This window comes from Amblyomma mixtum, chromosome 5, assembly GCF_055824585.1.
Source record: "Amblyomma mixtum isolate Tamu chromosome 5, ASM5582458v1, whole genome shotgun sequence".
Taxonomy (NCBI): Eukaryota; Metazoa; Arthropoda; class Arachnida; order Ixodida; family Ixodidae; genus Amblyomma; species Amblyomma mixtum.
The window spans coordinates 58460144-58481014 of NC_143016.1; the positions used below are offsets into that span (position 1 = coordinate 58460144).

Sequence of the window (20871 nt, forward strand, 5' to 3'; positions counted from 1 at the left end):
CCACAGCTAGAAGAGGATTTGTAGTGTTTGCCTGAGTGGTGTATTATTGTTGTGTTTGCTCCTGCTGATAAGAACCATGACATCGCGAACTGGAATATTCTCGTCTATTTTCCTTTTGGCTGAGAGATGCTCTTGTGTTTGCTTACTTAGGATACTGACATGTTTTTATTATTGTTGTTGGCCATGTTGCTGTTTTCTTATTGCTTGTCATGAAAAAAGGTCTCTAAACTTATCCATGTATTCCTCTGTGCCCTCTCCTGTGCGAGCCTGAGAGAGGCTTACAGTCCTGATAAATAATAATAACAGTTACCGAGTTTCCAGGCAACGAGGTCCTCCTTCAGTGTCTTCAGTTCATTCACGAGGTCGACAAACATGCAGCCAAAGCTTTTCGGTGTTGGCAGGTTAACTCCTTTGATCTTATCCCTGATAAGCTGCTGGTAGTAGTACTCCTGCTCATTATCACAAATTGTCTGTAAGATCTGCAAACAGAAACAAAATTCAGCACACCAGGAACACTACCACATTTACTCAAATGTAATGCAACTTGCTTCCATTGATAATAGAAGTGAAATGTCAACACTCATGTTGCAACTAAATTAGTAAAAGCTAGAAAATTCGGAATTATTGAATTACCCTGAAAAAATTAACAAGGACCACGTTGCATAACGGTAAATTTACTTGCTGAAAGACTGGGCAATAGTTACTAGCTTCTGAGATGGGAATGGCATGAAAATGACTATATTTTTCAGATGAGGTGCAGCGCTACTCCATTGCAAGCCTTATAAACAGAAGCATTGTGTGTGAGGAGGCTTCACCACATAAAGCATGAATGGCACGTGACGAGTGCGCAGTTTCAGCGCACTGGAAGAGCAGAACCATGCAGATGGAAACACTTCGTGACACCGAAGCGACAAGAAAAAAAGATGGGTCAAATACCTATTCGCCAAGCATTTCACCTGGGAAAAAAAAAAAATGGCCCAGGATAGAAAAGTCAAGAGAGCCGTGCCAATCAGTGCCCAAAACGGCCCAAAGCTGGTCTCAGTTGCCTGGCTGATGTGGGCTGGCGCGAAGCTCAAAAAAGCGAAACCGAAACTATGTAGTGTGACTGTTCTGGAAGAAGGGGTCATTCATAGGTCATCACACCTGCTGCTCTGCGCAAATCACAGGTGCGTGAGCGACTCTGCAGCATGGAATTCAAGCTTGAGTACAGCTATTTGGACAACTGCTTGCCGTGCCGGTCATACCTGGACACAGCCTCCCTTTAGGAGCCCATTAGAATTAACTGGCATGAGACCTGTAGCATCAAAATTAGCAAGCTTGCCAGCAGTCCATATTAACGAGCTTTAACTATTACCGAGTACCCAATTGTATTTGACCACCAGAAAAAGTGACACTTGTGTTACAACCATGGTCGTGCTAAACTTACATACGTATATCAGATCACCTCAGTTATACGCATCACCAAACTAAGCACCCAAACTCGTCAATTACTGCAAATGTTGTACACTCGATCAGCACCTATGAAGCTCCATTCATGAGAGAAGCCTTGTAAACTCATGAACACCACACAGTACTTGCCTTGTACTTAATCAGTGGGAACAGCAGCACATACAGAGGGGTACGGTGAGTAACCACAAAGTCGAGAAAACTCCACAGAGCAAGACCACCTAGAATGAAACAGGGGTAGGTAAACGCCTGGCCACTCTCAGTGACCTTTTCTGTGCGACTTTCATAAGAGCAAGGTGAACCTGAGCCATCCAAATATGCGACAGGTAGCCACAAAAAGATTATTCGTGTAGATAAGAAACAGTTCAAATGGCAATAAAAATTTAGTCACTCTGTAACGTCATGCAATGAAGTATACACAAGCAGTGCATCATATGGTGGGATTCGTGCAACTGTCTGAAAGTCCCAGCCCACAACAGTTCACCCTTAAAACACAAACGGTCAATTGTTAAGCAGAAAATTAAAAGCCATAAATCAGCTCACATTACAAACTCCGATCAGCATGGTACTTATTTATTTTAACACTGGTGAGACAGGGGATTTCAGAAGGCGGTTCAAAGACCATCTTGTCAGGACTGACATCGTGACCGGAAAAGTGGCTTCTAACAACCTAGCAGAACACCATCAAAACATGGCCCACTTGACTGACTGCGATTCCTCGCGCATATTTGAAAAAGAAAAATCTTTACCTACATGCCTGCTCGAGGGTCCCTTCACATTCAAACAACAAGCGAAGCGGTAAACACGATGGAGGGCTATTTACCCGAGATATATATACGCTCTGCACTCCATGATTTTCCTACACAAGTGAAGGCCCATCTGTTTTCGTCTCATTGTGAACACGGCACCAGTACTAGAGCCGAAACGTGAACGTGAAGTTTTTCTTCAGTGACCTTGGTGAGTGCTTGTTTCGTCCTATACAGAATGTACCTCCCTCGCGAGAAGGGTTTCCGTCGAACCCTGAACTCAATATTTACTTGTGATCAGCAAGTGTTTCAGCACTTATCTTTAGTACAATGCCACAGTTATAGAAAATGCATTACAAAAACAAGCGATGATCTACCCAAGCTCCAGGATATTTATAACCACAAAACGTTTTGAAACAAACTGTTCTGGCACCAAATTTTCATTAAATTCAGCTCCAAGCTACACAACTAGGGCAAAAATAATGGCCAGCTCAAATAACTTGCAGTGAAATTTCGGGTTTTTGCAGTTGCGACCGACTGGAACCACTTGGAAACTTAGCCATAAACCACTTCGAACTGCTGATCTCAGCCAGACATTTCCATCTTGGTAACACTTCTTTATAGCTAATACTGATAGCACACGTCACTATTAAAGGGACACTGAAGAGAAATTGAAGTTGGCTTGTATCGACAGAATACCAGCTCCTGATTACAAAAACGCCACTCATACTGACAACAAAGCTCTTGTAACGTAGAAAAGAGCAAGAACCAAAATACAGGTATCGCCACCACAGGCCAAACTCGCAAGTACAAGCGTGATGACGTCATAGGACAAAGCAGTGTTGCTAGAACCAATGGTTCTAGCAACTCTAGGACCCAAGAAGCCACAAATCCCTGAGGCGCAGCCAATGCATGAGCAAATGTCCTTGACGTCGCCAGATGGCGCCACGTGCCCAGCAGCTACGCGTGCGCCTGAAGCATCGGGACCAATCAGCGCCTGTTTTCCGGCGGTAGGCGGGCTCCCGGTATTCTGCTAGCGGTAACAAGGTACACAGTATGCTAAAGATGTCTATTTGCGAGAACTTCGTTGACGACTTCGAGGACAAGATCCATCGTAACGCTAACGCTAGTGCAAACGTAATCGAAGCGACTGTAGCAACGGCCGCAATAGTCGATAGATGCCTTCAACGTGCGGCCGGCGGTAGCTTTCTTTTCGGCTGCTGCTGGGCCGCACTGCTGGCCGCCAAAAATCACGGAGTCTGCGCTACGTCATGCGCACGTCATGTTTCACGTCACTTAGTCCTGTGTCGTCATAGGAGAATCCCAAGTTTGAATCAGAGCGGCGGGAAAAACTTTTTCATCTTCGAATTCAAATTTCTTAGAAATAAATGCATCTTTCACTGCCGGCCAAGTGGCAACAAAGCCATGACATGCCGAACTATCGGATTTTACTATAAAAAAAATATTAATAGTGCTCTCCTCAGTGCCCCTTTAAAGCAGTAAGCTGACAAGTACCACAGCTGCTACATATTTTCCAGTCTTCACAACCACCTAGCATCACGTATTAATTGTACTTCAAATATTGCCTATGTAGATTGTTACAAGGGACATGAAGATATATAAAAAAAGGTAGTGCAATGACTTTTGCCAGATAGGAAAATGAGAAGGTTGCATCAAGGTCATCTCCCCTGTTAAATCGTCAGTATAGCATCAGATAACTCACCTTGCAGCCTGTTGCCCAGCTCACGAATGCACCGTGCAATGCGGTGCCAGTCACTGACCAGCTGTTTTTCATAGCACACTATTAAAATTTTTAGACCTGTAATTTCAAGAAAACAGTACATTAAACTAAAAAAAACTGAAAAGGAAAAAGAATGACACTCAGGCCTTCCAATACACGCCTCAGTGTATTGGAAAAGGTCATGTCACACTTCCTGGTGGCAGAAAAAGGAGGCATGCACTGACTGCACTGTGATAATTTAATGCTCTCGAGCAATCTGTTAGTAAGCCGTGAGTTCTCAAGAAGGGGGAGAGAAAAAAAAATGGTCTGGCATAAAAACTGTATGCACACCATATAGTTAACTTACAGCTGTAAAGGATTACTTGAGAAGGCAATGTAACAAAGGTAGCCATGTGCACTATAAAATGCACAGTTGGCAGCAAACATATACGAGATGCAAGTGCGTGGAAACAAATTTTTTTCAGTACCGTGTCACAACTAAATCATGCGACAGGTCAGCGTAACTTAGCCAAAACAACTTTTTTCTACACGGCCATATCCTGTAAACTGTTGCTGCTGACTGTACGTCACAAGACAAAGCAAGAAACAGAAAGCCACGCCTATGTTAAGATGGTGCTCTGGTGCAACTGTGAACACTTGATGCATGCTCACCGAGGAACCCGATTTGGTACAGTGAGCTTCTGGTGGCAGTAGAAGACTTTTCTCGGGTTGAGGCGGTGTTCTGCTGGGTTTCAGAAGGTGGCTTTCCAACACTGCTGGAAGCAGGATGGTGCTTGTGGGCTCCAGGAGGAGACAAAGCATTCAGCACCACCGTCAAGGAAAAGGAGATGTCCATTTGGCGCATCTTGGGCACATCTGGACCAGGCAGACATTTCGCACAGTAAGATCAAAAATTTGTTGACTGCAGTTCCTGCGATATAGTGGACACAGCCCAAGTAAACAATGAAATTAACTTCCCTTCCGATGCAGGGGCAGAGACACCAGATTTTTCATTCCATTTTTTTCCTTTGCAATGATATGTGTAAGACATTAGTAGACATAGACCACCACTTCAAATTCATCTACACTCGGAAAACACCATATCATTGAATTTCTTCTCCAATAAAGCCTGTTCACGTGCTGTCATTCTGGCTCCCGGGGCAGGCTAGCACAAGAGTTGGAGAAAATTAAAACAACAAAGTGGAGATCATGCCGCAATTTTTGTATGCCTCACACGATCTGAAGCATACTTATGATGTCATGGCCACCATTCGGATGCTGAAACCGAAACAAAAGCTGCATGAGAGATTAAATTCAATTACTGGTTATTTACCAGGCATACAGAAATTCCACATGGTGATCCTTTTTTAATGCCTTGCGCACCATCCCAAACAAAGAACACACAACCAAATTTCTGGCATCTCCACCTATCAATTACATTGCCATGCATAAGAAAGGAAAAGTACAGAATTTAAAAACCAGGAGCAAGACAAAACTTCAGCGATCTGTTGTTGTTACAGCACAATGTAAAATGTCAGTTTCTTTGGAGTAAACTGTAGAGAGGAAGATAAGGGAAACATTGATACACTTGCCTTTTACCCCACTGCTAACTCTGATGCAGAGGGGAAGGATGAAGTTCATCAAGAATATTTCTGTCTTGTCAGTGCTTGTTAGGACAGACGAGCCTCCGCAAATGCTTTCCAGTGAAAGTGAGTCCTACAGCAAAATGAGAGCAATGAAAAAGCGCAAGATTTGCTTTCTTCACAACTAATGACTGGGCTGTTGATACATCAATAGTGTTCCTCACCTAGTTCACAAGTATATAAAATCACAAAGTACACTGTTAAACTACAGGGTGTTTTTTGACATTTGCAGCTATTTATGTTAAAACTGCGCGTGATATGGCGGCATCATTTGTGCAGGTGGGTTCCATAGCAAGACGGACATTATGTGCCCCCTTTGTCAAAACTTTGTTGCCCAACGGGTTTGGTTCTGAGCCACACCATGTGGCTTGTAATTAGGGCCCTTTGTTTTGGGGGGTTTTATTATTTCCAGACTTTGGGGAGTAGAAATCTGGCGATATTCTTTTAGTTCAAATTCAGGTACAGATCGGGTTTTCGGTGAAAATTTGCATAAATCATGTTTTTCGGCACCATTTTTTTGCAGCAATAGAGAATTTACTATGACTTCTTGTTTTTGTCCAGAGCACAAAATGTCTTCTCTTTTTGCTCAGTTTCCCAAAGAGCATTGAAATGGCAGGTTACCTTGCAAAACTGCTTACCAAATCAGATACTTTTCTTAAAGTATTACAATTACTTCTTCATGTACAATAAAAACTTCTTAAGCAGCACATCCGTGTGGGTGCTAGACCTGCCCGCTTTGCACACTGTGAAAGCAGTTGCTCAACAGCGGCCATTTACATGCGCAAGACTCCAGGAGCATGATGTCGTTAGCCTGGATAGCGCTTGATACAGTCATGTCATGAATAAAAAGCATTAAGAGAAATTTGAGATCAACATTTAACTAAAAATGCTCCTCTGCAATAAGCTCGGGACATCCGACAATTTTCGTGCACCATCTTCAGCTTTGTGCAGTGGAAAACATACGTTCTTTAGGTGCTTTCATACACTATACACGCAACGAGCCTCTCATTTTTCTGCTTGTTTGCATTTTCTGGAAGGAACATTTTCAGGTAGAAATCAGGGTGCAAGAATCGGGCAAATTTTGGTTTTGCCCGAAAATGAAGGGCCCCGCTTTCTGATGCATCCTTAGCGATCAAGGTCTCCTGAGGGGTAAGAAGATTTTGGTCCTGCCCCTTCCAACAAACAGGGTTTCCACAAATTCTACAGGAGCCCCACTACATGGCTTAGATGCAAACTCCCTGGACTCTAAACTTTTGACAAGGCTTTACTTGATTTGGATCAATAATTAGATGATTGATCAACCAAAATTAACTAATCAGTTTTTTTTTATTTTAGAGCACAAAGTCACCGTGTGAAATTGAAGGCCACCAACATCGAAGGTGAGCCCTCTTTTTAAATTTTCTTAATCAGCAGTGTGGTTCGAAATATCAAAAGCAAAAATACGCACATGAAAGTTCATTGAGTTGGCTTTCCCACTTTGCATACTTGTAAAATGGCATCACTCTCATCTCTTATGCACTGAATACAGACGCCGATTGTGCATTTGATTGATGCAGAAGTTAACCCCTTCAGGCGGAATTTTTTGTTTCCATCGAAAACATATTTTTGTGCTTAAGCACTGTATTGAGACCTCAACAAGGGCGTCCGCAGAATTTTTTGCAGGGGGGGGGGGGCCCATTGGCTGTTGGCGCCGGAGGGGGGGGGGGTTATGTTCGTAGCAAAAAGGCACTATTTGCGGAGTAAATTTATTTATTTATAAATAAATAAAATAAATAAGTAAAATACACACATGAAAGAAAAATTACAAACAGCAAATTAAAGCGTGGCTAGGAGAGATACATTGGAGTTTATCAACGAAGAAACAATTAAAATTAATAAAAATGCAAAAAGATACTATCACTTCGTGGAGAAGAGTGCTCAGTCTTGCTGCATACGGGTTCTCGACACACCCGGATTGATGACCAGCACACAGCACAATATGTTCACAAACACGCAACGACAGTCAGTCAGTAAACAGCAACTGTAGACCCCTCGGATTTTTCTGGGCGAATTGCGTGATGACACGGGTGATAAATTCATTCCTGTGCTTCATTACACGCTCTCGGTGCACACTCATCATACAAAGGCCGTCCAGTCTGTCGTTTGTCATCGTTGAGCGTAGCCACGTTTTCACTCTCCTCATTGTACTGAAGGAGAGTTCGACCGTACAGGTAGTAACTGGCAAAGCCAGAGCCACCTCAATGGCTTTTGCAACACCAGGGAAGAATGTCTTGGCCTGATGTAGAAGCTCGCAGTAAGTTATTTCTGATGGGTCCCCAGTTTTGTTGCACCACATCTCGTACCAAGAGATGGCCTCTTCCTTGAAGTTGTCGATGCCGTAAAAGCACTGGAGTTCTTCGGCGAGAACAGCGAACTCAACACGGCTCAAGTGCTTCATTTTTGATGGATGCAGCTGGAGAAGTTTGAAGCTCCTCTCATTGCTTTCAGAAAAGCGCCGAGCTAAAGAAGCAGTGAGGGAGTCCAAGTACGGCACATATATTGCCACACGGTAGTATTCCTCCGGCGACTGAATCCCGTAGTTGTCTCGGTGGGCCTGACGAGAGACTTGTCTTGGCACAGATATCACCACATTTAAGTGATTGGCTGCCTCCCTTGCTGCATTCATGATGTTAGAGAACTCCTCTACAGCGTTCGTCCGGTGGCCGCGAAAAATACGTTGCAGCTCAGTGATGTGGTCATGCACAGAATGGAAGTCCATGGATACACCTTGCAGAATGTTCGTAACTGGTTCGAGCCGAGCGCTGTACTTCGCTACAATATGCAAGCAGACGATGAAAGATGAGCTTGTTGTTGCGCAGTAGAGGATGTGAGCTCGTTGTCTAGTTGCAGCGTTCGAGCATGATTCCGTGGACGCGAGCTCCTCGAGTGCTTCGACTATGGCCACGTAATGCTGAGAGAAGATCCTAATAGACTTATATTTTGCAGACCATCTTGTCTCACACAGCATCGGAATGTTCGGCACCAATTTTCTCCGGAGTACGCTCTCGCGGAAGAAGTTTATGGTTTGTTTGATTATGCCAATTGTGTTTCGAATTTCAGAGACGTCGTTCAGATTGTTGATGACGAGATTTAGTTTGTGACTTGCACAGTGGGAAAATAGTGCCTTCGGGAACTGTTTTTGTATAATTTTGTTCACTCCAGCTTCTTTTCCAGCCATTGTAGAGCATCCATCGTACCCCTGTCCAACGAGGTTCGAAAGAATCAGCCCGACATTCGTCAAAAACTTCAAGATTGCCGCGGCGATGCAAGCGGAGTTTAATTGCTCCAGCTCTACAAATCCCAAAAACTGCTCTCGAACGCACACTTCGGCTCCCGCCTTGTCAATAAAGCGAACGCCTATAGACATCTGCTCTTTTCCTGAAATATCTGCAGTTTCGTCAGCAAGAACGGAAAAAGCAAACGCTTTGTTAGCTTCGGTAACTATCTGCTCTTTCAGGATGTCGCCACAGATTGTGATGATCTCGTTCTGGACGCGGACAGAAGTGTACTTGGCATTGCCAGCAGAAGAAGCGAAGTGCTCCTGAAGTAGAGTATCTCCAGCTTCTACACGAAAGTCAAGCAGATCATTGAAGACTCCACTATCGGACTGCTTGCCGCGAATTGGCAAGTCATGCGTCGCGCAAAAGACAATGGTGGAAACTATTGGAAATAGTTTCTCACGGTTCCTTTCAACTTGCGCGTGGAGTGCTCTGTTCAGCTGCTCTACAACGGGTAGCTGCTTGCCTTTCATCACATCCATAAAGTTCTGTGAGGCCGTCATTGCCTTCTGGAGCCACTGGGATTTTACGTGATCCCTGCACGCCTCGTGCATTTTTCTGTAGTTACTGAAAGCGCGCACGATAAAACTTCCTTGAGTACCCCGGTGAACACGTGGAGGAAAAATGACGCAAAAACGACAAATAGCGCCTTTCGCTGTCGCTGAGTACGCAAGCCAGGGGGCGTAATCTCCCAGCCATTGATGTCGAAAAGACCTCTTTCCAGGTGTTACATCCTTCTTAAAATCGTATGTAACATTTGGTGACCATGGCTTAGTAAGAAGACGTAACTTCAAAAAGTCCGGTATGCCAGTGAGTTTAGCTTTGCCTAGAAACTCTCCTAAGTCATATTCTTGAGGCAAGTTATTTGTTTTCTTGATGTTGTCTCCGGACTTCGATCCCAAGCAAGGAGAAAGGGAATCGTCTCGGCTTACTGCGTGACCGGAGCTCGCTGGTGAAGTTCCTTCCATGGAGACGACGACGTCGGCTACTGTCCGGTGATGAAAGGTTGCATCGCTCTGGTCAAATCCGGACTTAAATCCCAAGAAAGGAGAAATGGAATCATCTCGGCCTGCTGCATTACCTGAACTCACTGTTGACAGAGTCCCTTCCATGGAGTCGACGACATCAGCTACTGTCCGGTGATAAAAGCTTGCATCACTCTGTTCAAATGCTACACCGTTGTCACATATCACACCAGAATCTGCAGGGGCGCATTTGGATAACGCTTCGTCAGACAACCGCTGACGCTTGAAGAAGCGCCGAATGTCCATCATTCGGAACCGCGCGAGACAAAGCTGGCTATGGAGTTCTTCGGGGTTGGTAGTGTTAAAAATATATACACATTGATTGAAAAAACGGTTGAATGCGTACGTTGAAAACAAAAAATGACTATATATACAACGAAAACTTATTTACAAGATAAATGCACGCTCGCAGCTTCATACACCTCGCTCCATCTTGCTCGCGCAACCGCACAGTCGAGTATTTGCACACACACTACTCGCCGCTCGTCGTTTTCTCGTCCGCTGTCTTGATTGTTCTCAGCTTCGTTGACAACCGGCCACTAAAAATACCGAAGCACAAACACAGAGGCGCGCACACATGCAAGGGCCTACTTGCCGCAGTATCCCCGAATAAGCACTGTTGGAGTTGAGGGTTCAGGACAGGAGTGCCGCTGAGCGAAGAGGTAGATGGCGAAAGGAGAATAGGTTTATTTACATTTTACATTGGTGGTTAGAAGTGAGACGATTCTGCCGCATCCGTTGTCGAGTTTTATATCCTTCTTGTTCCCTAAAGTCCCTAGGTTGAGGACGCCCTTGCCGGAGTGGGAGGGGCCTAGAGCTTTCACCTGTGCGCACACACACGACACTGCACTCATGGTCACGCCCCCTTCACATGTGGAGTCTGAGGGAAAGAAGGTTGTCGTCGAGGTAGCATTGACGGCGGTGGGTGATGGCCTCCGGCCAGCCGAAGGTTTCTGCGGGTCACCGACATCTGTTGATCATCAAATGCCACCCGCCGCTCGAGGCCAGACGCGAGGTCACGAAAACGCCGAAAGTGGTTCCTCGTGCTTGGGTCGGAGATGAGGCCCGCCAGCTTGTCGCGGTGCTTGGGCACGCCAAAGAGCAACCGGAGACGAGGCCCTTTGTTCCCTGGCACGGTCACGGCAAATGGGGAAGATAACGTTCGTCTCCCCGAGGCGGCGGCGGCGTTCTACATGTGCAGGCACTTTGTGAAGGGGGTCTGGTTTTGTTCCTGCACTCCACCCGGGCAAACTCCGTAATTGAAGTCAGCTGGCACCTGGGTCCTCTCGGTGCTTGTGGTCCATGGCGGCAGGCCCGAAAGCAATCACCCTCAAGTCGCTAGCAGCCATACACAGTAGAAACAGGCGTCCTGGCGGCCACCCGGCGAGACTTGTTGTCGTCGTTCCAAATAGCACTTTGGGGGTGAAAGGAACGCCTCGCGACTTCCGAGGGGAAGGGACACTCGCCACTCCGGTCGGAAAATTTGTTTTGTGTGTTTTTATGGGGTTCAGAGCCCCAAAACGACTCAGGCTATGAGGGACGGAGTAGTACAGAGTTCCGGATAATGTCGACCACCTGGGTCTCTTTACCATGCACTGACATCGCACAGTACATGGGCGCTGTTGGGATTTGAGGCCCAGCCAGAGGTGACAGGCGAGCCAGGCGAGCCAGGCAGGCGCCATCGGGCTGCCTTGACCAAAGGCGCTGGCTTCCGGAGAAGATGCAAGGAACGCTGGTGTGGGGGCGCCTCTGGAGACTGCGTCGCCGTGAACAAAAGCAACTGCTAATCCCCTTTGCCGAAGATTCTGAAAGCGGCGCTTCTACCGAACTGCGCTCTCCCGTGGATCGGAGGAGACAGCGAGCGGCGGCGGCGCCAACTCATCGCCTGCTTGCCCTTGAGCAGCCCGACAAAGCGGGGGTAGACACGGCTGATTTGTCCCTCCCTCCTGAAGAATTCATCGGTGGCCGGATTGTGCACTGTCTGCCTCCGTGTGGCTATCTCTCTAGAGATCAAAGAAACAGGCACCCATCTCAAGACGCCTCGAAACACATGCTCGCCGGTGCCGCTGTATGTCTGCAACGACGCGTCCCCGGACGCGGCACTTCGCAGATGTGACCCAAAGCTGGAAGCGGGGCCGCTTTTACTCTTTTTGCTGAGCGCACCGCCGCCCCTGGTGTGCGGCCATCACTCACGGTTAGAGTGAGTGATTTTCCAGGGGGGTGCAGCCGCCCCCCCTTGACCCCCCCTCCGGACGCCCATGGACCTCAAGAACAATACTTGATTAATTTTCCAGTGCAGAATACCAGAGGTTATTAATTTACAAGGATGTGCAGAATTCCGTACAAAGTGTCACAATTGATGCAAATAGCAATATCGAAATGCAAGGAATTGTCTTGTAAACATCCGAGGAATCACCGAGTCTATTTCTGTTTCGAAGATGCACATTACATATGAAATTAAGAAAAAAAAAAATTGATGCTAATCCTGGCAACAAAATCTGCCTGAACAAAAATGGTGGACCAAATGCTACCTCGCTCACTGTTTTGCGAAATATTTGCTGCATTCGCTATACGGTGTAAAAAACCATCTTATTCACGACAAGAAGGAAGTTAAGTTCACCTGAAACAATGGAATCACTGCAAGGGGCAGCACACATTGAAAAAAAGCTGTGAGTTCGATCTGTACACAACTGTGCATGAAGCGCCTCAAAGGTGAAAAGCTAGTGGCAATTTATAAAAGTGCATAGCCAAGAGTAAAACCAAAAGAAGTTAATCCATGCAGCCAACCAAACAAGCTCTGAACAGCAGCATCTCATACACCAAACTGAGCAAGCTGGAATTGCCCATTAGCATAAAGTCATCACGCCTGGTTAAGCTTGAGGTTCAATTCTAGGTCAAGTCAAGCTTACACAGCTGCACCAGTGTCCTTCAATAGTTTTCTCATGAAGCTTCTGAAATTACGCTGTAGGAGGGCTTTGTGCACTGCCAGGAGTGGCCGCACCACGGCGATAGCTGTCATATGGGGGCCAGCGGGGAAGTCGCCTGCCATTGGCAGTAATGTGATGCACTGGCAGTGACGTGACGCCTCGGCATCGCGACAAACTGACATGGAATTACTTCAGTTCCTTTTGTATAGTGCGTGTGAAACGTTGCATGAGATTATGATGAAGAATGTCGAAGACGTGGTGTGCACCGCACTGCCAGTTCGGCTGCAGGAGAATGCACGAAAGTCCATCATTGTCCATGACAGCAAATGGTGCCACGGCAGGAAATGGTGGTTGTTTCTTTTGACTGTCCAAACGTCCACGTCTACAGAAACAATTTTAAAGTGAGTGATGTCATTCGTGACGTCCAGACTGCTGTGTGTCACAGTGCAACAGCAGATGAAACTTTCTGCTCCTACTAAATATACAGGACGGACACACACACCGTCCTGACTGCTCAGGCTCGTATTTGGAGGTCTCCCGGTGCGCTTGTCGAAGTTGGGATTGATATCTAGACCATGAATGCACATAATGATGCAAAAAATGCCATCTAGATCCATCACGCAATCAGGACATAGCTGAAAGTGGTGCCTATACCGTGTTCGAACATCTCCAATGCAGCTGATACATAAACGATGGCTAGTAGCAGCTGCACGATTCATTTTCTTCTCGCTTATTGCATTATTAGGCTCACGTTGTGATACAGGAGCTGTATATGCCTGAGCTTTGCTTTTTATTGTTTCAAATGTGTACAGGTGAGTGCAAATAGAGATGTGGACACGGCGGGCACTGCATAAATAGACACCACAGCACTGTGGTGTCCGTCTTTTCTTCGTCCCTGTCTTAAAGTTGTGCTGTGTCTTTTAGCTGCCATGAATTACCAACAACCCATTCAACCGCGTTTGCAATGAGGAGCGTTCATTCAGCTTGATAGTTTAGAGGCCTTGTGCGATAAAGCAGCAATGCTTAGCATTGTACTCTTAAGGGTAGTTTAAACGATAGTTTAAGGGTAGTTAAAGTTTTAATAGTGTTCTGGTTTAAACTGCTACGTTCCTCTTTGATGCTCGAGCACTCGCTGGTTTTCTAAGCATACACTGGTGCAACCGGGCCTCGCAGCAATGCACTGAGAAGCTGTCAGTGCTCCAGTCAAGAGCACACAGCACCTTGGCACTCTGCCAAGTTCACCAAGTGTGCCACCCTCGCAGGAGGTCTCGTCAAAAGATAACCAAGCTGTGATGTTATCAGCACACAGCAACTTTGCACACTGCCAAGGTCTGCACTGCGAATGGCGTGACACTAAGAAATGTGCCATGATAAGCTAATGCTTAAAAAAAAAAGTAAGTTCTGTAAAAAAAAAGGGGGGGTCAGTGGGTTCAATATGCGAATGGGTTCATAATGCGAGTAGATACGGTACTTTGTTACACCAAGGATTTCGTTACATTAAAGTTCGTTACACAGAGATTTAACTGCATAAAAATTTATCAAGAGCTCTGGAAGAAAAATGTAACGCACGCACGCGTGCATCATCAGCAGTCAAACATCCAGTTGCTGCTTTTAAGTCACATAGGAGAGCACCTGCCTGTTAGCTAAAGATTTATTACAGCCCTCGATCATGCACCAAGAAAGCTGCCAGTGAATTCCAGTGAATTGCCAGTGAAAAAGCAGAACATGCTTAATCAAGTGTCACACACAAGGCACCCTAAAACTCACAACTCATCAGGCTAAGGGTATGTCCACAGGCACCAATCCTTGCCATTAACTTCTCAGTCTTCTATGCTGCTGGCCTCTTCATCATTGCATTGTCGTTCCTTAAGCAGTGAAATGCGGTGACACAAACCAATATGGAATGCTTGCTGGCATAGCATGACAACACTTGTAGTTAGCTTGTGGCTAACACCAACAAGTTAGTATACACTGGAGTTTTACATTAGGATCTTTCTTGCATTGTGTCTGTGATAAAAAAATTAAACTCCCCAAAATTACCAGAGAATTAAGCTTAACAGAGTTAATTTTAAATGGAGTCTACTGCAATAGATTACAATGGGTGACAGCTCAGTAAAGCAACCTTACACTTCTGTTTTCTCATATCCTCGATCACTGTATTGGCTGATATAAACTACTAAAATTATCAATGTATGTCAGAAACGAGAGGCATGACAAAGGCTGTAAACTGCAGCAATCTGACCCAAGCTAGACGAAAACCTCTTGGGCTTGGCTATTATGAATGCACATACTAAAACAGCTGACTGTAAGCAGTTTCAAAAGAAAAGCATCGCAGTGGACGTACCCCTAGTGCGACCATTTGCATGGTCACGAGTCGAACAGCTACAGAGCAGAAGCCCGGTGGTGGAGATTGGGCCAATGCTGCAGCTGAAACTGAGACATTCCCACTGCTCTCAGCCACCAGGGAAGCATTCTGATCCCCAACAATGATGCTCTGGCAGATGGCAACTAGAGACTGAAACAAAAACCAAAAACTGCATGAGTCACATGTATAGTATACTACAATACAATAGAAGCCCTCTACAGTAAACTCGGATAGAGAAAAGTGAAACTGCAGTCCCGCTTCACCTCACATAGGCAACTGTACATTTTTTTTCAGTTACAGTAAAGATTTTTTTCAAAAAGAAACAGCTACAGTAAAGGGCGTCTGGCCATGGCTACATACCTAGCACGAAATGATGACAACGTGGCACGCGCGAAGCCGACATTCAGAGGTAAGTGCATATCAAAGATGATAAAATGGTGCTCTTTGACATAGCTTCACCACCAAGCTCGGATATTGTGAGGAGAAGCCAACTTCTTAAAGCCGATGGTTAATGAATGCAGTGCGACAAAACCAAGGACAAACGAAGAAGTTGACAGGACAGGCGCTGGCTTCTTTGTGTAGCCTCGTTTTTGTCACAACGCATTCATAAAGCATGATCAAAGACCAACAAACCCAAACAGCCACTTTAGTTCATCAGATTTCTTAAAGTCCTTGGAGCCACAAGGCAAAGAGCACAGCGCACACAGAAGAATAAAAATTAAGGCGGGCTATGAACACAGAAAGGGGGAGGAGTGGGTCGCTGAGCAAGGAAAGAGGTAAAAATGCAGTGAAGAATAGGAAAGGAAGGAAAAGGGGCGAACACTCGCAGCACTGCAGTGCAAAGCACAGGGAAGCAGCAGCTACGTGAGCGGTACTGCCATGCCTCGACAGTGTTGTGTATTTAACTACTGCCTCTTAAACGACACTGAAGCTGCAGAAAATAATGCCACGTTCAAGCAAACGTTTTGTCGCTTTATATTCGTAGCAGCACTGTATTTGTGCAAATGTGGTATTTCCTCGGGATGTAAACAAAACTGCAAACGTGATAACATGAAATGTGATAACTGAAAATAAATAGTTATCACACAAAGAGACAATAAAAGCAGTATGGAAGGCATTTGTGAGTGTTTTTTTTTATAAGCCAACACTGTGTTTAAAGTAGCCATTTAATTACCAGAGAGCATCCTCAGAGTCATGCCATCACACACAACTGATATAGTAAAGACCCTTATATAGTAAAAATTTATGCTGGTCTGAGTCACTTTTCTATAGAGGGGTTCTATTGTAATGCATCACCAGGTACAAACATTTTTCACAGTGGCCAAACAACATTTGCTGCTAAACAAAAAGTCAATTCATGTGCATAAGAATTCCCCCAAAAAATGATACACAGCTGAAAGGATAACAACTCTTACTGATGGAACAAGCACAAACTACTCTCAGCAGATGCTGCTAATGTTCAACATCAGGGCTGCATTTGAGTGCACACTATATACGTATATCAGATGATATATAAGCATAATACCATGTAAATATTGTGATATAGTTGCACTGAAAGCCAGATCTGCATGAGCATGGGCAAGCAATAAGAAAGGAGCCATAGTGTAGAGAACTGAAAAAGTCAATGCAAGCAGCCCAGTGGTGGAGAACAACTTAGCAGTACTGCATATAAGCAACAGAGCGTATGCTAAACACAACTCTGACATCTCTCTTAATGCCACACAAAGAAGCTCCATGACTTCCCAACTTGCCCCAGAGCAAAGTAGGCAACAGTAGCTTACCACACCCTGTTCCCTGCCTCATCAAAGCACTCGCTCCCTGGCCTATGTGGACACCATGTGGAGTGCTTTCGGCTTTCCCACACTATGAGACCAATGTCAACTGCAGCACTACTTTCCCCATAAAAAGTCCCTCTCACAACTAGTACCTCCATAAAAAAAACTTCCTACACACAGACACCTTTCTTTTAATCTTCCGAGCATTGATCACACAGTGTCATGCTCTCCGAAACTGTATGTGTGGTGCAGCAAACAATGATCAGTCCTTGAATGAACTGAGCTTGAAGAACCGAGGGCCGGACAAGTTGGTAGGAATTCAGACGTCCTCACAATGTTAGAATGATTGCTCAGAGCAGAGGCGACAAACTGTGCATGCATACATCTTGTTGACCTGGACCTACTCTGAACGATCCACCACAAAAGAGCAGGCTGGGAGCTCTGTGACAGCTCCAAGAGTGACCACAGAGTTTTTTTTATTTATCACACTTTGCTAATTACCAATTTAACTAAAAGATTCCAGCAGAATGATTAGATCCTATCAGCTGAGAAAACTGCGATGAATGTGGTGCACAGGGAGGGGCAAGACACTCCCTTTCCTATGTCTCACTGTGGCCCACCCATGGCACGTTTTTCCCAGCCAGCAACCAAATCAACAGATAGGAAGGCAGCAGCTCCTTCAGTGCCTTCTAAGATAACAAAGGTGAAATGGTGAGACAAGCATTCAGTTCATTAACACAACTGCAGCATGCTTCACAGTTCCCAATGCAGTGTTCATCGCTCACTGTTTATTATGACTCACAGAATTGTATACAAAACCAAAAAGTGACTGAGACACTTACTTTTAGATGTGGTAAGTGAGCAATGTAAGGGTGCTTATACAGGGTCATGTAGACTCCCTTCAGTAAATTCCGGGCTGCATCCCAGTCAACGAGCCTCTGAAATTAAATGCACATCAGTCACTTTGCCCTTGCTTGTGTGATCAAGCAAAGACTATGTCCATTTTACGTATTCCTCCATGCATTTTGTCAAAAAACACGTGCAAGATGGTGCAACTAAAATTGCTACAAGCATTCAAGCTAGAAAGATTTTATGAAGGTAACCAGCATTAAACAAAACTGATTATGAAAAACAAATAGGAACAAATAGCGGCCTCTGCCTCATGCAATCAGTACGTACAACTGTCATCAATATTTGCCTACTAAACTAATAATAGCAGATTCTCAATTATATGCTGTTATGAGACCCCCACATGTTTTACTAGTATTGCACAGTCAAGCACAGTTTTTGAAAAAGTTTCTTTTTTCACAAGTAGCTGCAAATGCAAAAAACAAAACTTTACTGACACCTGACATCTGCTAACCACAGACCTGTGTAATTCATAGTGTACATAGAGCAGACAGCATGACGTTTATACCAGAACAATAATTCGAACCTCTGTTGTTGGCAGTAAGCACTCTAATGGGACACCTTAATGCATCAGTCTATATTCAGTGTCACAATACTCAGCCCTCATCAGTATGACTCGGGCAATGATATCAGCCACCCACTGTCATTTTGCTAGCACGTCAGTAGAGCATTAAATGCTAAAAATGTAGAAACACTTTAACACTGGGACTTGCCCGTATGGCTGGCTTCTTGGCAATCTTGGTGAACGTCTTGTCCAGTCGCCGTATGACCATGATGAGAGCGGGCCTCATGGCTTCCTGGGCCCACTCAGACTGGGGCAGCACCTCATTGAGGTAGCGCCGCAGGCCCCGACATGCCATGGTCTGGGGGTCGTAGGGTGCCATTTTGAGCAGGCTGTGAGCCACCTCTGCCAGGCGCTAAATGGGAGAAACAGGAGCCCTTACTCAGCTTCACTCACATAGAGTGCAGTTTCTGAAATCTGCTACAAAGCAGCACACTTCACAGTAAGTATAGCTGCATAGCCCTCGGCCTACAGCCATAAGCATGAGCACCCTGTGAACTGTACTACTACAAAACCCCCACACCACTTTGAACTGTATTAATGGCAATTTCAATGGAAGCGTATGTGTTATCAGCAAATCAGAATGTTGTTCTGGAAGTGACCTGTGGTAGTGTACACAGTTGAGCCTACTTATAACAGCCGCAGTTCTAACTAGGGTTTGTACTTTTCAGTTTCTATTTTTTCAAAATTCAGCGGACTTTTTTCTTTCCAGTGTTTATTTTAGAATGCAGTTTTCAGGGGCTCTTCTTTGGCGAATATTATTTCCTATGGATAAATTACTGATTTTTTTTTTCGGTGATTTAACATGGTATTTATGTGCGGTAAAAAGAACCTTAGAGTTAATCTTGGCTTTTTGCCAACTTCAGCATTTGATTTACTCGTTCTTAATGCATAAATTATATTTAATTGTTTGTAAAGCGCATATATTCTGCTAGCAGAAGGAAATGCTATCTCTGATAAAACGGTAACACAAGGTAAATGATCGAATGCTGAGCAAAAACACCAGAGGATGTGATTTTTTAAAAGCTGGGTTGCCATGTTATCTAGGCTGCTGTGCTAGCTTAAGCGAAATGGTGGCAGTCAAGTGGTCTGCATGTTGATGACAGCAATACAACTGCAGCGTAACTGTCACAGTAGACAGAACATAATTTTTTGCGACACTTATGCATTGCTTAGACCTTGCATGCAGTGGAGACACCTGCTTAACCAAGTCTCTGCCCTAAGCAAACAATGACAGAGAACAGCACTACACTAGAAAACAACGCATGGCGACGAGATAGAGCCTTCCAGTCTGCAGAGGCGCGTAAGGTAACGCAGCAATATATCAGAATGCATAATTACACTACTTAATCCATCTAACACACACTTGCTTTCGCACTTTGTTGATTTTCTCCTTCAACTGAGTGTAACTTCTACTCGATAGCCAGCTAGCAGCGGTGGGTATATTAAAAGACACTAGCCTTTTCAGTTAAAACTGAATTTTGAATTCGGCGTACTTTATCAGTTTTTCTTTTTTCTTTTTCCAGTATAGAGCGAAATGTCCAAACCCTAGTAACAATGAACCGTCATTTATTACAAACAAGGGTAATGCCACCATCAAAGTATCTATTGGGGGGCAAAAGCATTGCAACCCAAGTATAATGAAAAACTGCAGTCCCACAACTCGGCTACGGAGGACAGGGAGGAGCTGCAAACTCATCCCTGAAATTGAAACCGCTCGCTAATTCTTGACACAGCAAAGCGATTAACTTCTATTCATGCATATCTTAGATTGCATGTCTCTCTGCCCTTCAGCCTAAAACGAGCAAAAAAAAAAAACAACCAAAGATGGCCAGAATTTGACCTAGGGTCTGTCGATCTGCCAGGCATGTTCCCCTCTTTTGCTGTACGGTGGAAGTGAATACTGCTTGGCATTGCAGCAATGGGGAGATTGTTTTGCTGCTCTTGAAGTTTGCACTGTTGATTTCACCATATTTTATTGCTCAATGACTGACATGAATGCATGACTGTCCATGTGGGGCTTTTGTACTGCCACTGCAGGTCACAATGCTAGAAAATTTGCAGCATTCGTATACGCTAAGTAACCAGAAACACAGCCCATGATGAGCTACACATACCAGGTGGCACTTGACGTCCAGAAGTTCAGTGGCCTTGCTTGGCAAGTCTGGTATCTTTTTGCTCAAGTCAGCCAGGCGAGCTGAACATTTGGTAAGGAACTCGGCCACTACCGACAGCAGCGTGTCCCGTGGCTGTCGAAACTCGAGCCGCAGGAGGTCACTGTCCTCATCATCTCGTTCGTAGTGGATTCCACCTGGCTTTCTCGATCCGTACAGTGTTTCATTCACAAACCTGAAAGAAAGCAAACATATGCATGTGTTGTCTCTCTGATTTGACTCCGGGTGACAAAACAGTGAGGGAAGCACAGCTACGGTGTGC

The 20871-nt window shown here is 45.0% G+C and overlaps 1 protein-coding gene across 5 annotated transcripts in view; it reads right to left on the reverse strand.

Moving 5' to 3' along the window:
• unc80 (unc80, NALCN channel complex subunit) overlaps positions 1-20871 on the reverse strand; it is a 139197-nt gene that overhangs the window by 17141 nt on the left and 101185 nt on the right. For 3 of the 5 annotated variants that reach the window (XM_089544604.1, XM_089544602.1, XM_089544601.1), the window contains 9 exons: positions 20553-20784; positions 18587-18790; positions 17807-17902; positions 15169-15339; positions 5505-5628; positions 4585-4788; positions 3916-4011; positions 1579-1667; positions 311-479 (listed from right to left, as the gene is read on the reverse strand). In XM_089544604.1, coding sequence (XP_089400730.1) covers positions 311-479; positions 1579-1667; positions 3916-4011; positions 4585-4788; positions 5505-5628; positions 15169-15339; positions 17807-17902; positions 18587-18790; positions 20553-20784 — 1385 coding nt within the window. Of the gene's footprint in view, positions 1-310; positions 480-1578; positions 1668-3915; positions 4012-4584; positions 4789-5504; positions 5629-14591; positions 14690-15168; positions 15340-17806; positions 17903-18586; positions 18791-20552; positions 20785-20871 lie in introns of those variants that run through there. The other 2 variants (XM_089544603.1, XR_016283020.1) reach the window with 2 other exon arrangements.